We start from the raw sequence: 20,692 nt of genomic DNA on the forward strand, positions 1-20,692 counted from the left end.
GAGAGTTTACCTCCAGCCTCAGGAAACACTGACAGATTTCATTATTGCAACAGCTTTGCTCTAAGCTGCTGAAATCAATACGAAACGTTGGTGGAGCTGCGTTTAGCCCCTGATTCGAATACTGTTGGTATCTAAAATTATTGTTTCTCTCCGTTCAAGTAATCTACATTCAGTCACCTTAGAAGGGAATTTCTTTATTGTAATACTTCCAATAGAGTGTATGCGTTTATTAGGCTGTACAAATGCTTTAATCCCACAAATCCACAGAAAACTATGAGAAAGTTTCAAAACATGTTAAAGATTCAATACTAACATATAATATATGCTATATAGAGAATAGATAAATACATTCACAAATTACTGCATGAAAAAGATTCATACATGAGTCTAAAGATGCAGAAATGTGAAGCACAAACCTGTTAATGTCACATTTTTCCCATAATAAAATAAACCCCCCAAAACCTCCAGTGGCTAAAAAGAGAACTTTGTTTTCTTTCTCTGAACTGGAGCTGATTTATTTTATTGTCAGAGCGTCAATTGTTATTACAGCCAGAACAGTTTGCAGTCAGAAGTAATCTCTGTGGATTGCTAGAAGAATTTGTTTTTGTTCACATTTTGGTGAGAAGCCCAATCCAGTGAAATATTAAAAAAGTTTTTTTTTAATTAAAATACGAGGCAAAGCATTCCTGCTGAGACTCCTGAGATGCCCCAGTGACTTGTTTACAATCATTCTGACTAATTGGAGTTGTCATCCCGTCTATTTCTGATGATATGCCTAATTCTGTCGCGGAGCCTCTTAGGAATAAGGTTCTGGGTTCACATCTTTACATGTTCTCCCTGTGTCTTCATGGGTTAATGTCCTGCATGCTAATAGGTTCACACAGATTCATAAATAAGCACAGATTTTTATATAACAGTCACAATGATTTATCATTTTACTTTAGCATGTTAGCATGTTAACATTAGTAAATTATCACTTGACAGCAGTCCATTTGAGGTTGATGGACCTGTTAATGTTTTACAAGGTCACACATTCAATTTTTAACCCGATGATGGCAACAGAAGAAACTATCCGTTATAAGATTAAATTCATCCTGAGTAAATGTTGCTAGCCAAGAAATAACTGCTGTGACCACAACTAAGAAGGATGCATCTGGCATCCATAATTGCACTAAGATGTAAAAAACGTGTGACTTAATTACCCAAAAAAAAAAGTTTCATTTAGATCTAGGTTTACACTGGGATACAATAAATATTCAGAGAAGCTAAGCTATGCTACTTTTAACACTGCTTTGTTGAAATTGAATAACTTAAGTCATTAAAAAAAATAAAAGCATGTATGACATGAATAAGTTAACATTAAAATATGGACATTTTATTAAGATTAAATTCTAAAAGTTCACATCAAATAAGATGTCCATCTTCTCCAGTCATTCTCACTTCACGTATTCTATGTGGCTTAAATTATGACTATAACATTTTCAAACATGTTTAAAGATCCACTCATTTGTATGCAGGGGTGTCACACGTTATGATGTTGCTACGTTCCATCAAACAGTTTGAAGTACCGTACACTTTTATCTGGTCTCACGTACTGTATCCACCAACAGTCACAATTACGATTGCCATGACGATCAAACCACAAATACAACCTACAAGAACAAGAACATCAGCAGATCTCCTCCTCAAGAAGTGTTTTTCTATTAACAAGAAATAATGGCCCCATCAAACCCAAAGCTTTCAGTAATCAATACTTAAAGAGTCCACATCGCCATTGATGTCGTGGAACCTCTTGATGCCTTGTCCACTTACGTCCTCCTGTTCTGTAACGGGCTCGTTGCTCCCGTGGGATGAATCCTTCATCACGCTGTGATACATCGGCACGCTGTAATCTACTGCATTCTCTTTGTGTCGCCACTCGCACTTGCACAGCTGTCTGAACGCCACACGAAATTTGTGAGACATGAGGTTGTAAATGAGGGGGTTGATGGCACTGTTGGTGTAGATGCACATCCGGCAGAAGAGCAGGAACCAGGTGTTGTGGTAGGGCGGGTCGATGAAGGAGTTGACCACCACCAGTGTTCGGTAAGGCATCCAGAGCAAAGCGAAAAGGACGACCACCACTGCCAGCATCTTCGTTATCTGTTGATACACATGCAGAGATGGTGAGGAAAAACATCGCATGCAAACCCCAGCTACTCCCTAAACCTTTTCGTAACTGGCCAATCACTGTGAAGTGTTTGGGAGTATCAGATCCTAGCAGGGTTCACATATTTAAGAGGTGAAATCTTCACAGCTTTCCCTGTGAGCTCTGGACACCTCAGTGAAAGTCATGAATAAAATAGGTTGTTCTTATTCTATGATCTTATTCTGATGCAGATACGTCCACAAGGGAACCTTCACCTGATGCCCTGGGAATGAAAACAGGCTCTTATTTTTGCAGGAATCTGATGACAATTCAAAACATTGGACCACACTATGATGCAAGATAAAAAGAGACCAAAGTCTTTATCAGTTGTTGAGACATAATCAAAAGATCATCAAATTTCATAGGATTTATCCCCGGGAACCATGAACTACCACGTAAAACTGCATCACACAGCTATTAGCAGCTGTCGAGATATATTATTGCATTTCCAGTACCTGTCTCCTCGCAAAGACTGCACCTCTGCGGACCTTGCTGCCGCTGTTGGAGACGCCCTGGTGGACCGAGCCGCCTCCGTGTCTGTCGCTGAGATGGGAGGGCAGCGGGCTCATGAACAAAATCCTGGCGATGAGCCCATACAGCACAGTGGCCACAGTCAGAGGGATCACATAGAACAAGGTGAAGTCCATGAAGTAGATCGGCATGTAGAGGCTCCTGGATACACGGTAGCCACAGGTGACCACCACTCCGTTGGTGTAGACGGTTTCATCTGTGTCCACGAGGAAGAACCACATGGTGCAGTAGAGCGAGGTGAAGATCCAGACACCAGCGATGATCCTGTTGGCCCGGGAAACGGTACACATGAACTGTGCCTTCATGGGGTGACAGATAGCAATGTACCGCTCAATGGTGAAGGCTGTGATGGAGCAGGACGACACGTTGATGCCAAGGTACTGAAGATAAGTGATGCACAAGCAGCCGGTGTAGCCGTATATCCAGAAGGCAATGACATCTGAGATGTTAGGCAGCCCTGCAGCCAGAAGCACCACCAGGTCTGCAGCAGCAAGACTGACCAGATAACAGTTGGTCGGGGTCACCATGTGGTTTGTACGCAGAACGACAAGGACCACCATGATATTCCCAGCAATCCCTACCATACAGATGAGTATTGCCAGGAATATTGTTATGACCTGTTCCTCAATGGACTTTAAGGGCATTTCTGTCAGATTCACCATCGGACCAACACCCTGGAAGGTGTTTGTGTTGTTCTCCATCACACTTGAGTCCCGCGACCACAATTCAGCTGATCTCCAGTTGCAAAAAAACAAAATCCTGAACACAGCAATGAAAAGAGAGGGTTTTAGTTTCACTCCTTGAAATAAATGAGGCGTGAGAAACTTTTTCTTTGGACTCGGGCAGCTGTTTTTAGTCTTATTTTGCAGTAACCAACAGGCAAAAGAGAAAAAATTAGCTGGTGAATATAGTGGAACATTTAGCAGCTGACGACCAGACCTTTGCTGATGGAGATCAAAAGCAGAGCTGAAACAGAGCCAACACTGGACTTACAACAATTAAGTGGATGGAAAGAATGATAATGTTGCTCTGCATGAACTTAAAAGGTGAAGTTAAGTCAAAGATGGGTTCATAAGTTGTTTCCGGTTCTCCCAACTGGCCCAAAAAACACTAGGAAGTAATGAATATTCCAGCCAGGGTAAAAGGTCAACCAAGGAAAGACTTCACGGTCCTAAATATCAGTGTGGTGAAAGTAAAAATAAAAGTCATTCAATTCACAATCCTCCCTTTTTTTATCCCCGCTTGAACAGCATAGACAGGAATAAACAACTTAAATATCCACAATAAAGGTCAAGAAAGTAATAATGTAAGAGAACAAACATGCAACACAAATTTTTATGGGAAGAAAATGGGAACTTACCGTCATTTTCAAACAACTCCACTCATTCCTGGTAGCAGCGGTCAGGTGAAAACACCCAAGAAACACAGACGACTGCCGAGTCCTTCCACAGCCATCCACATCTCGCTCCCTCTCTTCTTCCTTAATGTTCTCCCATTGCACCCCTCCCTCTCTTTCACATCACGCACCATTATATCCACCCTGCAACACACCGCCTCCTGCAGCAACCAACCTAACAATCAATCCCACCTCCCCATTCAAACCCCTGCCAACCACTGAGGCCGTGGCTGCAACCATAACCCTGTAATTTTTCAAGCACAGAAGGCGGGAGGCTGCGAATCAACACACACACACACACACAGCGGTGATTAAGCACTGAAATGACGCTAATTATTAAGTCAACTCCTTTTCCGGCAAGGGACTGATGTGATTTAGTGAACTCTTCAATTCTGCCAAGGGCAAATTAAGAGATTAGGATTCTTTGGTTTTGGAAAATTATCTTGTCTCTCCAGAGACAAACGGGAACATCAAGCATTTTTTGCTGCATGCTCTTGGTTTTCTTGTAACATTTGGGAAATTTCCCTCCTGGCACGCTGATGCTGCTCCCAGTAGCTAAAATCACAAAGTAAGATTAAAATATGTTATTGAAAACAGACTCTCACAAACCACTAAGAGCTCCAGAAGCTCTTTCAACCCCCGTCTGAGGACAGAACTGTCAGTATTAATGCTAATGCTGACATATACTTATAAATTTGGAATAGTTTTAAGTTGAGGAACGTTCAACCCACCAGGCATTCTCTAATAACTAGATAATAGCTTCAGAGGGAAAAGAAAGCCTGCAGAGAAGTTTTTGTCCTGATAATTAATTGCATGATTGAGCTCTGTCCTATATATAAATATATATATAGGCTTTTTAGTAATATTACACTATAATTACTGAGAGCCTGCTGTCTGCTGGTGCCACTCATGCTGTTCCTTCACAATTTCTTCCAAGTGGCAGTCAACACTTTTCCAAAGGTAGCAAACATACTTGGATAAATTTTAAAGAAACAATAAGAGTCTTGACCTTTAATATTTCACTCACTGTACACATCAGGACATAAATCAACTGGTGTGGAATAAACTTTCTTCTTCTGTCAGGTTTTTCAACCTGAAAGCTACTAAAACCAAAATAAACTTTTGAACAGTACCATGTTTTTTGAATCATCCATCATTTCTTTCTGGATTGAGAACAAGTCAAAACATCCTTAGAATTGATGTTGACAGAAAATACCTGAATATTTGATCATGTCTAGACCAACAACACTACATCATCCTCAAACAGACTGCCACATATTGAGACTATCACCAAGTGGACAAAGAGCCAGAATTATAAATAGACAATAGACAGGTATTCTATTATTACTCTGTGATGATGTCTCAAAATAAACTCCCAAAGCCTTGTGGGAATTTTAAGCAGGAACTCTGATGAAATACGAAGGAAGTGCTCAGAAAGACATCTCTTTGTTGCACAATATGATTAAAGTAGACCAGTGAATTATTAGACGCACCCATGAAAATGAGTCCTTTTACCTATTGAAGTTATGTAGGCCACTGAAATATTCATTGACTGTAATATCCGATCTGTTGCTGCTCATTTCCTGACAGAGTTCCTGTTTTGTACTCGGTCCTCGTGCATCCAAAGAGCCAGAGAGGCACCTAGTGGGGCTGAGGGGTAAAGTAAGCAAAGTCAGATTTATTCTGAGAAAGTATGCATTAAAGGTTGTGCTTTAATCTAAAAAAAGAGATGATCCAAATGAAGAGATGATACATAATTTAGATATGCTTATAGAGTACTGAAAGGATAAACTAACAATTATACACCTGTTAGTTTCAAAGTTGGAGTGTAAAAACATGAGACAACAACATGCTCTGGTTCTTGGCAATGTTTAGCCTTTTAGTTTAGCTCTTTTTGCTGATTGCCACTTTGAGGAGCGTGTCAATTCAAAGTACATATTTGGTCAGTCGACTCATGCTGATGCAACTTCAGGCCAATTTTTCCGAGTCTGCTAATGATTTCTGGTGCTTGAAAGGAAAAAAGTTTTACCACAACGGCTGAAGGAGATAGGGACTTGTTTTAAAACTGAAGGGAGAGAACAGAAGTCTCCAAGGAGTGTTGGTAATGTACCCTAGACTTGGAACACATATCATTGATTTACTTCATGATTATTAATTTTCATATTATTATGCATTAACAGTAGATGATAAGCATGTTTCATTTGAAAATGTGTACTGGAGATGGAATAGACAACAGATTTTCAACAATTCACTGCAGGCCATCGGCAACAGAAATAACCAATATTTGTTCTTTTTTACTGAGTTTCCCTCGTATTTTCTCCACCAGGTAAGCCTTTCTCCTCTCCTCCTGCTCCCTGAAAAAGGATGCAGAGATTTTCCTGCGCAACCTTCGGGCGTAAACTTCCAGGAACACCAAAGAGTAGCTCAGGAGGAAGAGACATCCCAGCAGGACCGCCACCCACTGGTTTGGAGCTGAAGTCGTCACATTACAGAGTGATGGCTCGAGGTTGAAGGTCCACCTGTAATCTCTGTGGAAATTTGTAAGCTCTTTTGTGTTGCAAGACTGTGGGATAATGCAAAAAGCAGGGGGGAACAACCGCACCTGTCAGGAGAGCAAAGGTATGAGAAAGAGAAGGGGCAAATACTGAAAGGTACAATAAAAGTGGTGAAACGGTTTGTGTGCTGTCCTACCTTATAGTCTACGCTTATGATGGCAGTTGTTTGGGGAAAATCACGTAGCCACAGTGAAATCAGCTGTGCTGCATGACAGACAACATAATCCAAAGCTACTACCAACATTATTATAATGAAGTATAGTGTTACTGGAACCAATGCTAAGAAACAGGAGGTAACTTCCTGCTTTAATAATTTGCATCTCATGTTGTTGGCGGCACAAGACGTGTCTGTCTGGAATGTATTAGAAATGTAGACATTATCAAACTGAACAGATGTCAGATAAGATTTTAAGTAGCGTGAAGCCTCAAAAATTAGTAAAGCCACAAAAATGCCAGCGATGATCCTGTTGGAGAGCAGTTTATAGTCTGTAAATAGGTTCTTAGCGTGAGTAAAGTCATCGTCAATCTGCCCAATCATCCTTGTGAACTTTGTTCTGACATCTGACAAATCGACATATGTGAAGTGATCTAACTTCCTCAAGTTTTTGACAATGCTCAAGTCTTCCGCCTTGACTTTGATGGTTTCCGCAATTAGGTCTTGCTTTGCTTTATTCAAGGGTTCTGATGAGTTCAGTAGAGCCCTGGTGAAACTCTCGGTGGTGCACTTCAGGATTCGTGCGACCGAGCCGATGTTCAGCGTAATATTAGGTATGACGTTCAACACTAAAATCATAACAGAGGCTGAGAGGAGGAGTTTGCGTCCTTGTTTGGTGCAGACGGTGGGGAGTATCATGGTCAGCACACAGCGAAGGGGGTGACACAGGAATGAGACCAGAAACATGGCAATGCTGTAGACGCACGCCGTCTGGATGGACGGCTCATGATTGTATTTAAGAGTCTTTGACAACCAGTGGTGAAGCAAGCCACCAGTGACGATCGTGAGCATCAGACAGAGAGACAGGAGGGTCAGGACGTCTTTCCCAGAAGGTGCAGGGGCAGAATAAACATCCCAGAGATAAAGCAGGACGGATTTCAGAGCCTGTCTGCAAGATCCTGTTCTGTTCCTGAGGAAAAAAACAAAACAAAACTCAGGAAGTTTAGGAAGGATGTAGATTTGAATTCCTGAAAAGACGAGAAAAATAAAACCCTTCAATATAAAGTCGACTTAAATGTATTGTTCATAATGATAATGATTGATAGATAGATGGATGGATGGATGGATGGATGGATGGATGGATGGATGGATGATAGATAGATAGATAGATAGATAGATAGATAGATAGATAGATAGATAGATAGATAGATAGATAGATAGATAGATAGATAGATAGATAGATAGATAGATAGATAGATAGATAGATTAATTGATAGATACACAGACAGATAGATAGATCTAAAAACATAATATTCTTACCTGAGTCGTATCCTGTCCTTCTCTGCGATGAACTTCATGTTGTTTCTAGCAGTGAGGGACAAAAACTGTGAAAAGTTGGAGGAAGATTCAAAACAAAAGAGGAACTGTGACAGTCACTGTCATGTTGTGGGTCGCCTACAAGTTCTCACGAGGGAACTGATAACACCATGAACCAAACATGACACAAAATCATATGGAAGAGCCTGATGCAATCACACACACACACGCAGGCACGCACAAACACACGCACGCACACACACACGCACGCACGCACACACGCCCACACACACACACACACACACACACACACACACACACACACACACACACACACACACACACACACACACACACACACACACACACACACACACACACAATACTAAAACCAAATATATGTCCAAAAAAGAAATAAAATCTTCATAAAGGCCTGAACACACAATCATAAACCTCATCAGCATCCACCTTCAACAGGTTTGTGTTGGCGTGATGACAAACCCACAGGTGGAGCATCTTATTTGTAGCTGATGTGTCGTGATTGAGTCATGTCTTCTCTAGGTGTAAAAATGATCAGTTTGTCACAGCTTCCATATAGTGTTATTATTCCTGAAATGTAAGACCAGATGTATGTTAGCCATTTCATGTTTATTCTAATGTTTTATTGTTCTATTTTTCTGATGCGATTTTTACCTCCTTTTCTTTTCTGTTTCCTATTTTTCACAGGGTGACACTTCTGTTTTTCAGTAACTTGTTCCTTTAGACAGATGCTGAACGATGATTATTCTCAGAAACCATGTTTCATGTTGTTCTTAATCTGCGTCTGGGTACGGGTCACTGGGGGCAGCAGTCTCAGCAGAGAAGCCCACAATGCCCTTCCCTAGCCACCTGTCTCAGGTCTTCCAGGGTTACACCGCTGCAATCCCATGAGGTATAATCCCTCCAAAACCTCATAAAGTTTGTTTGACAGGTTAATGAATGTCGCAGTCAGACATATCCTCTCTCGCTGATTTTGCATGTAGGCATGACACGACTTTTTACCCTGACCCTGCCTAAACACTCAATAACTACCCCTGCCCCACATGAGTTAAACATTGTCGTTGGATCTTAAAAATTGAAGCAAACAAGGCAACAATTCACATCTGTAGATCTGTATTTGCTTTCACAGAGGTCATGCAGTTGCAAATCATTTGATAACACAGCCATAAATAAGGATTGCATAGGCGAAATTTAATTACCATCAACTCAACATTTTTTTTATTTGTAACAGCATTTGTATGAGTTTAGATCACAAAATGTAACAAAATGTACATATTAATTGGTAACGGCTCAACTCTAATGTAGATAATATCTGAAATTGTTCATGTGTTGTGGCATCAGCGGCATCAACACATCATAAATTAATGATAAGAATCTATTAGTGATTTTGATCAAAAATATAGACTTTATAAGAATAATTCATAAGTATCTCTCATTCTTCCAGCACATGTGATCTGAGGAGCATCAGTACAAACAGCACATCCTGTAGTTTCATATTCACATGAAGAAACTCTCACTTTTTTCTGCCGTTGAGGTGAAACATGTCTCTTGTTGCATGTACCGAAAAGGCAGACAGTAAAAAAAAAAAGGTTTTTAACGTAAAACATGGAGTGTTCCACCATTCACATCTTGAAATCTCGACTCTTTGGAGCCTACGCCTACGTAGAATCGTTACTGTAACGTTATTGTTAACCCAGAAACGTCCCCACAGACATTCGTTCCTGTTTAGTGTTAAACCTTCATACGATCCTCTGATGCTTTCTGAACTCATGTTGAGAGTGAACGAGTGATCAGAGGGTCGCGTTGAACGACTGCACTCCAAGAACAACATCAGAGCTGTTGTTGAAGGAAGCCCATTCAGGGTACGTGTTTAAGTCAAACATGGCAACACCCCATGTGTTAATGGCCAGAGAGACGGAGAGGATCCCCAGGATGTTCATGACGACACCGGTTCTCACCTGAAAATAGGAGCAGTGAGTGTGAAGGCGGCGATGAAAGGCAACAACACACACCAAAGAGGCAATGCAAGCGTCTCACCATGTCTTTGACCTCAAGAAGTCCCGTCGCAAAGGCGATGGAGTTGGGCGGCGTGGACACTGGCAGCATGAAGGCGTATGAACTCCCGATGGTTGCAGGCAACACCAAGTACAGAGGGTTTAGCGATATGCTCAGGGCCTGGAATACAATTTAGAATTACAGCACTGCTGGAGGGAAACCAAAAGGGAAACCGCAGTAGAGTCTGCTGTCGACATGCTATGAAGGAAGAGTTGACTGAATGTCTGTTAAAAGTTTCATGGGAAATTCGTCCAATAGTTTTAGAGACATTTCACTTAAATGTCATAAGAAGTTAGTTTTCAAGAAATCATTCTGTGTGATTTCGACATGTGAATATAAAGGATAGAATATAAAGACCCCAGCAGATCTCATGGAACACGCATGCATGCCTATAGATGGCAGCAGAGAGATTGTTTTCATAATGGTGTTAAAGCGAGCATAAAATAAATCTCCAGACACTAAACCAACTATGAATTCTGTGAACAATTGTCTGACAGGGTGCTTTGATGTACAGCCATCATTGCAAAGTGTTAAGTCTTCCAATAATGATTACTGACTACAGTAGTTAATCTCCAACGGGGTACAGTCATAATGACATCTGTTGCATCTGTTTAACATGGCAGCAGAGATGAAGAGGTCAGTGACAAACACTAGGCCCTGGGCAGGAACACATACCTATAAAAGTCTTACCAGTTTTATAATGATGGGTAAAAATATGACAATTGTGGCAGTGTTGCTGGCAAACTCCGTGAAGCAGGCCACAAAACCAGTGATCAAAAACACAGCTGCAGCAGGAGGGACCTCAGCCAGAGGTCGGAGGTAGCCTCCTATCCAGGTGGCGAGTCCGGACTCCTGCCAAACACCACAAGATCGAGATGTAGGGTCAAAGAACAAATCACATCAAAAGAAAACAAACTCCAAGGCAGAGGAGAAGAACAAGAACTAGAACAACAAGAACAACGAGACTAAGAACAAGACTAAGAACAGAGAAGAACCAAAAGGACAAACTAGGGATGTGTTCATGTGTGTTCAACACAAAAAAGTCACGATAGTGATGACAATTCTGTGTTCAGCTCAGCAAAACAGAATCTTAAAGTAGTTTCTGGGATGCATCTTTACTTTACAGCAGGACTTGAAAATACTTCATATGTGTAGCTAAAGACAAAAAACCCAGTAGTAACAAACAAAACAACCTCAGTCTCGCTCCCTTCAGTTGTCCTCAAATCCTCCCTCCAGAATTTTCCATGCAGATTCTTGTGTGTTCACCTTAACACCAGCAGCACCAGCAAAGAGAATGACTTCATTTTCTTGTTATGTTACACAAAAAAGAATGTAATTTATAATTTAGTAAATTTATAATAACTTCTGGCTCTATCTCAAAAATTTTAATCAAACTTTAACTATGACACTAATCAACTCAGCACTTTTTTCAGGACACAGACAGACTGAGCTGCTGATGTAAACAGGAAACTCTCCACAGAGCATCACCCTTTCTTTGAGAGGTTGCCAGGCAACCATTGGAAACTCCAGGAAGTCGCTGTGTAAAAATAAATCCAAAAGTGATCCACTGGAAAATCCCAACTTTCACTTTCACTTTTCAGTCAATTAGTTCATTTATTTCAAATAACAAAAAAAACAAAAACAAAATAACAATAACAAACAATAATAAATACACCAGAATGGTGTGAACACTATCCGAAAAGGAGTAGGAAGAAGTGTAAACTTATTAAACTCCTACCCCCTTATTTTCCAAAAAACCCCAAAAAAACTCATTGCAAAATACTACCTGATAATAATTACAGAAGTAAATCAATCATTTAAACTGTATAGTCATAGAAAAATTAAAATTTAAAAAACAAAGTAAGTGAAACAGAAGGAGAAAAAACAAACAGTATAGTGATCAAATGAGGAACATAATCATTAAAGACAAAGAGTAGACCTTCAACAGAAAATGTCTTTTAACTATTAAGTGGGCTGCAACAACAGGCCTTCCTCTTTCAAACACCTCCCAAATATAATCTTTTTGTATGACCTGGTTGATGTTTGGACTGAGTTGAGCCTCCACACTCAGTCTGTTCCACAGTTACAGAGATACACATGCTTTTCAGTGTTGTTTTAACTGGTCGTACTTTTAAGTTGCGTTATGTTTTTGTATGGAATAAATACATAAGTACAGTACATATGGGCGAATTTGTACTATGTTAATGTAGCTAATGTGTGCTAGCTGCGATTTCACGTCAACCATCACATTAAACTTCAGCTCCAGTTTGATTTAAGGAAAATGAGAACATAAAAACATCATTGATGAATGTGATATGCATATTCATGATGCACAGGATCTATTAAACATTTACCTCACAAGCTTTGGCCATAGCAAAACCACCTCCAAGCAGCAGGATGATGTTCCAGGGGACAGACTCCTGAGCTCTTTTCCATGTTAGCAGGGGTACATATGGAGTGTTTGATGCTGAGGAAAAATATGGAGGAAAGAACAAAACACATGACTTCATAAAATGAGGTCAAGCTTTCATCCCATGGTATTCTAAAACAGTTTCAGTTTCAACATGAGGAAAAACTAACAGGCATATTCAAATAATTGGTGACTATTATCATGTTCAAAAACAAATAGAAATAAAAAAAATACATACTACATTTAAATTTTTGGTGTTAAATCATTGTCACTGTTTGATTTTCATTTAGGGAATACTGTGAGGCTGTTGGTGAAGGCGTGCACTCTACGGAGTACCATTCTCGTGTGTTATTATTCAAGAAAATTACATTTCATGATATGGCTAATTAAATTGTAGAGTATAACTTTGTTTATCCCTTAAGGAGGTTCCATCAGGGAAATTAGTTTCTCCGTCGCACACAGCACAGTGAGTACACAAAACACAGTAAAAGCACACAGAAAACACCAGCACATAGAAAGTAGTACTACACCAAATAGAAAGATTAATAAATAACCCATCAAGAATATACAAAGAGAAAATCATAAATAGGCATAAAAATAAAAAAATAAACAGGCCTAGTTGAGTATGGGTACACTGAAATGTCTATAGTGTTTGCATTGTTTTTGCTGTATTGTTTGTGTCATCCCTCAGCTCTCGTGTGGACTTTCTTCTTCGTCATCTCCCCCAGAGATTAGTTGAACAGTTTAATGGCTCGGGGGATGAATGAGTTCTTAAGTCTGTTTGTCCTGCATGTTGGGAGGCGCCGCCTCTGGCTGGTCAGGCCTCTCAGGCTTCTCTGGTTGTTGATAATGGTGTACAGAGGGTGGCTGACATTGTCCATAATGTCCAGCAGTTTGTGGCAGGTTCTCTTCTCTGCCACCGTTGCCAGAGTAACTTCACAAAAAACTTTGTAACTTGTGAAGAATCATCAAACGTGGCAGGAAACTGAATCAGTGGAGGCCGACAGAGACCATCTCATCTCATTTCTTCCACGCTTTTCAATATTACATGTTCGATGCTTTTTTTTTTACTTGTGTGTTGTGTTTTACACACTGATCCTGTTCTTTCCTCATTTTTAAATTGAAATTAGTCTGATTTTAATATTGACATTTTTCACTTTGATAGACAATAAAGCAACTCCCCATGACTTCATTTTTTTTGAGGCAGCAGTTTCTTTACACAGCTGTATGTAACATAAACAGTCACACTCTATGCGTGTCCAGCTTGTGCACATGCTAACACAAACAAACACTTTAATGCAAACTCACTCTACCAAAGACCAAAAAGTGTGAGTGCATAGTTTTAAGAGATTATCCTAATCAGAGAAACAGGGAAACGGCAGTTCCAGGTCTAGATGGGAAATTTACTCAGACTTTAATCCATATTATTAACATTCCTCGGCTTATTTCTAATATTTTGCAAAAGCTGTGCTGCAGACAGTCTTTACAAATATTTAACTTCATCTTCTAACTTCTGTTTTTATCCAAATCCACAAGCACTTACTTTTGAAATAGGATTTTTGTTCTGACACGGATCTGATTAGATTCATATCACTTAAATTATATCATGCTGTGCCATACTATGATATGCTAACTGCTATGCTATTGAATGAAATGTTGTTAAAGTATGAGTGCTGACCAACCTTGAGAGTCGAACCACCAACGAAGGGAAGGTTTCTGCGAGGGGAAAAAGAACAATACAGACACAATGATCACACCAGTGACGGCGTCTGAGACGTACCTGCAGAACAACAGGAGGAAACAATCAGGATAATCCAGATAATATCTGACATTTCCACAATGGGAATAAGGGGTGTTAAAATCTAACGAGCTGCTTTGGTTTTCCATCAACTGTGCCTTTCTTACCCTTTTTTAAAAAGGACAGACCAGCCAGAGAAAAATTTGGGATCTCTTGTGAAAAGAAGAATGGCAAACAGTGCAAAGAAAAAAGTGATTGCTCCCTCTGCAAAACTGAAATTGAGCATGCAAAATAAAAGTCAGTAAGAGGCTTTGTGATAAAAATGTACTCATTCACCATGTATTGCATGAGAACTGCAGGCATACATGGGTCCTCACTTTATGGGTCCTAGCTTTCTGTAGTCCTCCTCTATGAGGGCCTTTGCTCTGGCCTCGGACTGGGCTCGGTGGTTTTGCTTGGAGAAGCACGATCTGCATCACGTGAAACACACACAAATGTGAGTCATTTTAAGTGAAGGAAAATTGAAGAAGAACCTTAAACCACCACAAAAGCAACCACAAATGAAAATTGGGATGATTTTCCCTCAAATTCACATGAAATCATCATTTATCAAAGATACTATGATTTGAAGCGATTTGCTGAAAGCTTCTCAATCAATAACAAATGTAGTAACAACAGTACGTCATGTTCAATCCTCCGTAGAGAAATGAGATCCAAATCCATCCGAGAAGCAGGAAAATAATCATGAGTGGCAAAGCAAACGCAAACCAGGAGCCGAAGTTGATGAGGTCGCAGTCTGGAAAGTGGCTGCAAAGCATTGAAATAATGGTCAAAATAATGTAAAGTTTTCCATTAATGTGCCACACAAATGGAGAGGTACCTTTTCAGCTGTCCAACCATGATGAGGTTGGGCGTGGTGCCCGTCAGCGTGGTAGTTCCTCCGATACTGGCTGAATAAGGAATGCAGATCAAGAAGCCTTTCCACACCCGAAGCTGATACTGCGCCTCCGATCGAACCTCCTCAGGCGTCCCTGAATCACTATTTTCCATCCTAATAAGGTTTTAAATAAACAGTGCATAAAACACGACATGGGAATGAAAATGGATCAGTTTAGTACAATGACCAAAAGGGACAACATTCATTTTATTTGTTTTTGCTGTTTTCTATTATAAAGTACTTTGCAATTCTGGTTTATAAAAGGCGCTTTATAGATAAAGTTATTAATAGTATTGTTCATCCAACCTTCCCAACAAGTTTCAGAGAACCCACTGAGCTGTTTTTATGAAATCTTGTTAACAGACAAACCAAAAGCAACAAAAAATTGACCTCCTCTGTAGAAGCAAAAATGAGTGACTAAATATGTCGTAACACTAGTGTTGCTTCAAGGAGGAAGCAGTTAAAAGATCTGGGAGCAGCTTTTACTCTGAGCACTTGAATGCTCAAATGAACATTTGTGGAAGCGATTTTAATAAAGATGAAGTCGTAATTGGATAATAAATGGATTTGCCATAGAAATAAACAGCCCTCGTCTTAGAATAATGTATATAAGTTATCTTGTATTTACTCTTTTATACCTGACATCTCGTGTGTCACTCAAGTGTACCGACTAAAGTTTATGTATCCGGGCAGCAATTAGGAAACCTGCTTCCATGTGACATCTATGATGTAACCTGATAGTAACTAGGTATTAAGTTACACATTATTATAATGACTGACATTAACATTGATGTCAACAAGAGTCATTATCATATGATGAGTCAAAAATTCTGCTTTTTTAAAGTTCAAATGCGGCAGCACAGTGGCGCAGTGGGTAGCACTGTCGCCGCACGACAAGGCGGTTCTAGGTTTGAGTCCTGTTCTGTGTGAGGTTTGCATGTTCTCCCCGTGTCTGCATGGATTCTCCCCGGGTTCTCTTGCTTCCTCCCACCTCCCGGAGTGTCCCCTGCCTCACGCCCTCAGTTGGCTGGGGTAGGCTTCAGTGGATGAAGCAGGTTTGAAAATGAATGAATGAAAAAGTTCAAATGGCTCCATTTTTTTCTATAAAAGTTTAATCCTGTAAATAAAAAAAAAGCTAGACCATCTGTTTCAGCTTGATTTCTCACTACCACTACAATAATACCTAATGTTTAAACTCTGTCCAACACGAGCCAAATCGTTTCCATTTCCATGCAGCGACCGCTAACAGTCGATTCCGCCTTTTTATGGGAAACATAAGGATTTATGGTAAAACAGAGATTTTCTCACCCGTCTGTTGACAGTTTCTGTGTTTCTGACAGTGGATACATCTTTATAGTGGCATGACCTGAAAGAAGATGAAACCAACATTTTGGATCATCCTCACATGTTGATAGAAACATGTCAAACCACAGGCTAAGACTTTTCAGCCTTCAAGCCACATGACAATCATTAATCATTCACCACTTTAATATTGAATAACGGTGCAAACCTGTACAAAAGTTCACAGGTTAGAAAACCTGGATTACATATTGGATGAGCGTGAGGTAAAAGCAACAAGTGAAGTGACGCAGTGTTCAAGGTGTTCCTACCTCTGATGCAAACTTAAGCAGCCATTAATTATGTTATTACGAGTAGCAGGAAAAGCTGTAACACGTCACTGACATATGAAGCTGATATGGTCAATAGTTGCCTAGTTACAGACAACAAACGCTGAGCAGCACAATCGATCATTCCTAAATTAATGAATAGGTTTTTATTAATTAGTGTAAGACCATGTCAGGTATAAAACACACGACATACCGTTTTTTATCTCAGCCTCTGGATTGACTTTAAACATGCACTTCTCTTTCAATGTCTCCAGGTCCCCAAACAGGCTCTCCAGTATGGCGTTAGCGATAGGGAGCATCATGGCCGTGGTGGCGGTGTTGCTGAGCCACATGGACAGGAAGGATGAGGTAATCATCATCCCCATTATGAGCCTAGGAAAATAATGTCAGTCACAAGGATTGGTATCACATCGCTACTGACTTTGGGGGGGTGTTTGTCTTGGAATGAATGCAGCGATCTCAAGTGCTGGAGGTTCAACACACAGTATTCTTCTCATAAAACGTCTTATAAAAAGTCCAAAACTAACAGTCTCACTTTCTGTTTTCCCTTTGGCTTCAGACCCAAGCAGGAAAGTATGTTGTTCTCACCATGCTGGTTGCACTCCGACAATAGTCAGGACCTTCAGGGCTATTCTGCGATGCAGGCCGCACTCCTCGATGGACGAAGCCAATACAAGACCACTCAGGAAGAGGAAGTTGGTTTCAAGGAAGTACTGTGGACATAGAACCTTGGCAGGAAGAACTCCAAGCGTTGGGAAGAAGCAGAGAGGAAGCATGGCAGTGACAGCCAGAGGAAGGGCTTCTGTGCACCAGTAGGCAGCCATCAGTACCACCACGTAAAGACATTTCCCTTCCTATGAGAAAAATAAAATTGGAAGAAAAGCAAATCAGCTTTACTAGTATTTCACTTAGAAAACATTTCAATCAAGAAAATGACAAACAAGAAACAGCAGTGACCCATGACCCAGAGGAAAGTTCGTGATATAACTGTCATCATCACCATTATCATCATTCATTTTTAAACTCTAGAGTGCGTGGAAGAGACAGGTTTTGCAATTTGGGAATATCTGACAATTTTATTTGTTTCTGTTTCCATTGGGGGGGGGGGTTGTTTCCACTTTCTGCACACAGCAACCATTAGTTTTAATCATTTGTTTATTGATTTATTCATCGTAGACTGAGTGTTCATTACTACATATTTATTTACTACTTTTAGTCTGTGAGTTAAATCTCGTCTCATTCTGTGACTTGTCTCAGATAAAGTTATTTCAACACATTTCTTCTTCTTCTTCTTGTATATTTTTCTTATTCCTTGAAATTTTCTTCTTAGAATTGTACATGGTGCCATCGGTTCCAATGCTTTTATCTCTGTTTTTAACCCTGCTGTGTCCAGCCAGTGTCCCTTCTGTCCCCTTTGTGAGACAGTCTTTCATGCTTTTAGTGAGTGTGGGAGACTTGCAGTGCTCTTCACTCTTCTAACGAATGTTTTTAATTTGTTCAGTGAAAATTTAAGTATCAGAAAATTCATTTATGGTGCTGGGTACAATAAATCGAATTAAAGAAAGTGGCAAAACTCCCAATTTATGTGAACAGGAAGAGGAGAATTGAAAACAATACTGTTCAAGAAGCAGCTACTGTTTGTTGCTGTAATATCAAATGTCGCTTAAAACTTGAATTTGATTTCTATAAAATGACAAAAGACCTAAATAACTTTAGGAACATCTGGTGTTACAAAAATGTCCTATGCACTTTAGTTGATCATTACCTCACTTTTGCAAACTTCCTGATATAATGCGCTAATTTTTAAATTGTATTTCCCTTTGTTTCTTGATGTTTAGTGTTTTTGAAGTTTCATCTAATGAAAAATTGTTCAATGTTCTGAATGTGATCGAAGTTTTTTTGCACAAAATCTTCTTCTGAAGCACTTTAGTGCTTTCCTCTAATGTAAAATTGTAAAATGTTTGAATGTGATTAATGTGTTTTTGCAAAAATCAAAAAAAGAAAAACTTCTTCTTCTTCTTCTTCTTTTTATAAAGACACATTGGAAACATTTTAATATACACAGTATCTCCTGAGACTACTGGAAGAAAAACCAAGGACCCGCAGGAAATCTTTATAATCGATCTGAGGATAGTCATGGAAACAATTTGGCCCTTTTTGCACAATAACATGCAAATAAGACGCTCCGGCACCTGCCCCAACATCTTATTGTTGATTCTATTACTGCTGTTGGTGACAATTTAATACTTTGGAATGGAAAACTATGTGATGAAGTTAATTCTATTTAATACTTATTAAACTCTTATGATAAAGTTGGAATTTTACGCACCCGCTGTAAAAAAAACAAAATAAAACCCCATTATAGTCGTTTTGAAAAGATCACCCACCTTTTCCGGCAGAGTAAAAAGTAAAGGCAGAGAAACCAGCGGAGTGATGAACAGAACCAGTAGTTTATGGACGCACCACAGCTTCTTGGATAGAACAGTTATTTTCATCTCCAAACTTTTGTTACGTTTATGTGAAATGCGGCTTCAGCTTCGAGGAGTTTGGAGGCGCCTTGAATCCTCTAGCCGACTAAGAGGGAAGATTAACCTCACGGTGCCATTTAACTCCTCATAGGGCGGTGACGTCATGACCTGTCAGAAAATGTCGCGTTTCACACCAGAGCGCCTCTAAGTTGTGTGCGGGTGTTCCACTTATTTACATATTTAATTAAGAAGCGCATGCAAATTTAAAAAATAATGCGCACGAAAATTCAGAAATGACTTGAAGACTCAGGTGTCGAGGGGATGTCAAAATGAAAGTGAAAGAGAGGCATTCAGGAATTCCTTTTATTCATATTTTGCGACCCTTAACGACCATTATGACGCGTGTTTTTGTGAGGTTCAGTTGGAGGCATGATATGTATTTCACACACACGCAAACTCTCTCTCTCTCTCTCACACACACACACACACACACAAACACACACACAAACACACACACACACACAAAAACACACACACACACACACAAACACACACACACACACACACACACACACACCTCACAACACTGTGTACTCACACAAATTATATAATTATATGGTGATCTTCCACGAATGTATCGCATATGCATAACCGGCACACACGCTGTCATATGCTCCCCCCATTTTATTCCTCTCTCTCTCTCTCTCTCTCTCTCTCTCTCTCTCTCTCTCTCTCTCTCTCTCTCTCTCTCTCCTTCCATCTCTCTCTCATAACAGTAAAATTTCTCTCACTTTTTTTTCATGCCTTCAAACATGAAATGCTAACAAACTTCCCAGGTTCTCCAAGGTGAGATGATAAATGTAATTCTTCTTGGCTTTCTCCTCCCATTTTGTTGTGACTCATCAACCACCAAAGAGATGCACAGGGAGTCATCCCAACCAGGTGCCACAACCATGTCGACAAACTCCTTTTGACATGAAGGAGCATCGTCTCTCCTCAGAGTTCCTCACCCTGTCTGTCAGGATTAAGATTAAGATTAAAGCTCTTCATTTGTCATTAAACAGATGGTACAATGAAATTACAAGGTCAGATGTAGATGAGGAGGAATTCAGCCACCTATGGAGGTCATTGCTTCTGTTGGTAAGTTCCATTAAACAATGGAAATGACCACAAAACGGATTTTATCCAATAGGAATCCTCCGTGTTCTGTTGTCACAACACACGGGCCCATAAATATGACGTCACAGAGGTTTTCGTCGCAGGCAAGACGTCAGCA

General features: G+C 40.0%; 3 protein-coding genes across 5 annotated transcripts; all 3 read right to left on the reverse strand.

Moving 5' to 3' along the window:
- Nucleotides 1–220: 220 nt before the first annotated feature.
- Nucleotides 221–4,233, reverse strand: LOC137589056 (thyrotropin-releasing hormone receptor-like). The gene is made up of 3 exons (XM_068306488.1): nucleotides 4,080–4,233; nucleotides 2,644–3,478; nucleotides 221–2,142 (listed from the first exon to the last, which is right to left on the reverse strand). The coding sequence occupies exons 2-3, from the start codon at nucleotides 3,418–3,420 to the stop codon at nucleotides 1,741–1,743; spliced, it is 1,179 nt and encodes a 392-aa protein (XP_068162589.1). The 5' UTR covers nucleotides 3,421–3,478; nucleotides 4,080–4,233; the 3' UTR covers nucleotides 221–1,740.
- A 152-nt stretch (nucleotides 4,234–4,385) lies between these two features.
- On the reverse strand, nucleotides 4,386–8,213 carry ocstamp (osteoclast stimulatory transmembrane protein). 2 transcript variants are annotated; one of them, XR_011034134.1, is made up of 4 exons: nucleotides 8,145–8,213; nucleotides 6,807–7,794; nucleotides 5,631–6,717; nucleotides 4,386–4,670 (listed from the first exon to the last, which is right to left on the reverse strand). XR_011034134.1 is itself a non-coding variant. In XM_068306471.1 (3 exons), exons 1-3 carry the CDS (start codon nucleotides 8,180–8,182, stop codon nucleotides 6,364–6,366), a joined length of 1,380 nt encoding a protein of 459 aa, XP_068162572.1. In that variant the 5' UTR covers nucleotides 8,183–8,213; the 3' UTR covers nucleotides 5,149–6,363. The 2 variants fall into 2 exon arrangements, 1 of the variants encoding a protein (XP_068162572.1); XM_068306471.1 differs by lacking the exon at nucleotides 4,386–4,670 and having other exon boundaries at nucleotides 5,149–6,717.
- Nucleotides 8,214–9,290: 1,077 nt separating this feature from the next.
- On the reverse strand, nucleotides 9,291–19,543 carry slc13a3 (solute carrier family 13 member 3). 2 transcript variants are annotated; one of them, XM_068304142.1, is made up of 13 exons: nucleotides 19,336–19,542; nucleotides 17,537–17,802; nucleotides 17,142–17,320; nucleotides 16,629–16,686; nucleotides 15,264–15,434; nucleotides 15,065–15,190; nucleotides 14,761–14,853; nucleotides 14,551–14,655; nucleotides 14,328–14,425; nucleotides 12,590–12,702; nucleotides 10,926–11,087; nucleotides 10,218–10,355; nucleotides 9,291–10,138 (listed from the first exon to the last, which is right to left on the reverse strand). In XM_068304142.1, exons 1-13 carry the CDS (start codon nucleotides 19,441–19,443, stop codon nucleotides 9,971–9,973), a joined length of 1,785 nt encoding a protein of 594 aa, XP_068160243.1. In that variant the 5' UTR covers nucleotides 19,444–19,542; the 3' UTR covers nucleotides 9,291–9,970. The 2 variants fall into 2 exon arrangements, with proteins under 2 accessions (XP_068160243.1, XP_068160252.1); XM_068304151.1 differs by lacking the exon at nucleotides 15,065–15,190 and having other exon boundaries at nucleotides 19,336–19,543.
- Nucleotides 19,544–20,692: the final 1,149 nt, after the last annotated feature.

The sequence above is a fragment of the Antennarius striatus genome, chromosome 2, assembly GCF_040054535.1.
Source record: "Antennarius striatus isolate MH-2024 chromosome 2, ASM4005453v1, whole genome shotgun sequence".
Lineage (NCBI taxonomy): Eukaryota > Metazoa > Chordata > Actinopteri > Lophiiformes > Antennariidae > Antennarius > Antennarius striatus.

Bases quoted from the DNA above. Each gene is read 5' to 3' on its own strand.
- LOC137589056 (XM_068306488.1), bottom strand. From the start codon at position 3,420: ATGGAGAACAACACAAACACCTTCCAGGGTGTTGGTCCGATGGTGAAT. The intron at 2,143-2,643 runs GTACTGGAAATG...GTGTATCAACAG, and splicing joins CAGTCTTTGCGAGGAGACAG to ATAACGAAGATGCTGGCAGT.
- ocstamp (XM_068306471.1), bottom strand. From the start codon at position 8,182: ATGAAGTTCATCGCAGAGAAGGACAGGATACGACTCAG. The intron at 7,795-8,144 runs GTAAGAATATTA...TTTTTTCCTCAG, and splicing joins AAGGACAGGATACGACTCAG to GAACAGAACAGGATCTTGCA. The intron at 6,718-6,806 runs GTAGGACAGCAC...CTCTCCTGACAG, and splicing joins TCATAAGCGTAGACTATAAG to GTGCGGTTGTTCCCCCCTGC.
- slc13a3 (XM_068304142.1), bottom strand. From the start codon at position 19,443: ATGAAAATAACTGTTCTATCCAAGAAGCTGTGGTGCGTCCATAAACTA. The intron at 17,803-19,335 runs GTGGGTGATCTT...TTTTTCTCATAG, and splicing joins TTTTTACTCTGCCGGAAAAG to GAAGGGAAATGTCTTTACGT. The intron at 14,426-14,550 runs GTAAGAAAGGCA...GTTGTTCTGCAG, and splicing joins TCTGTCCTTTTTAAAAAAGG to GTACGTCTCAGACGCCGTCA.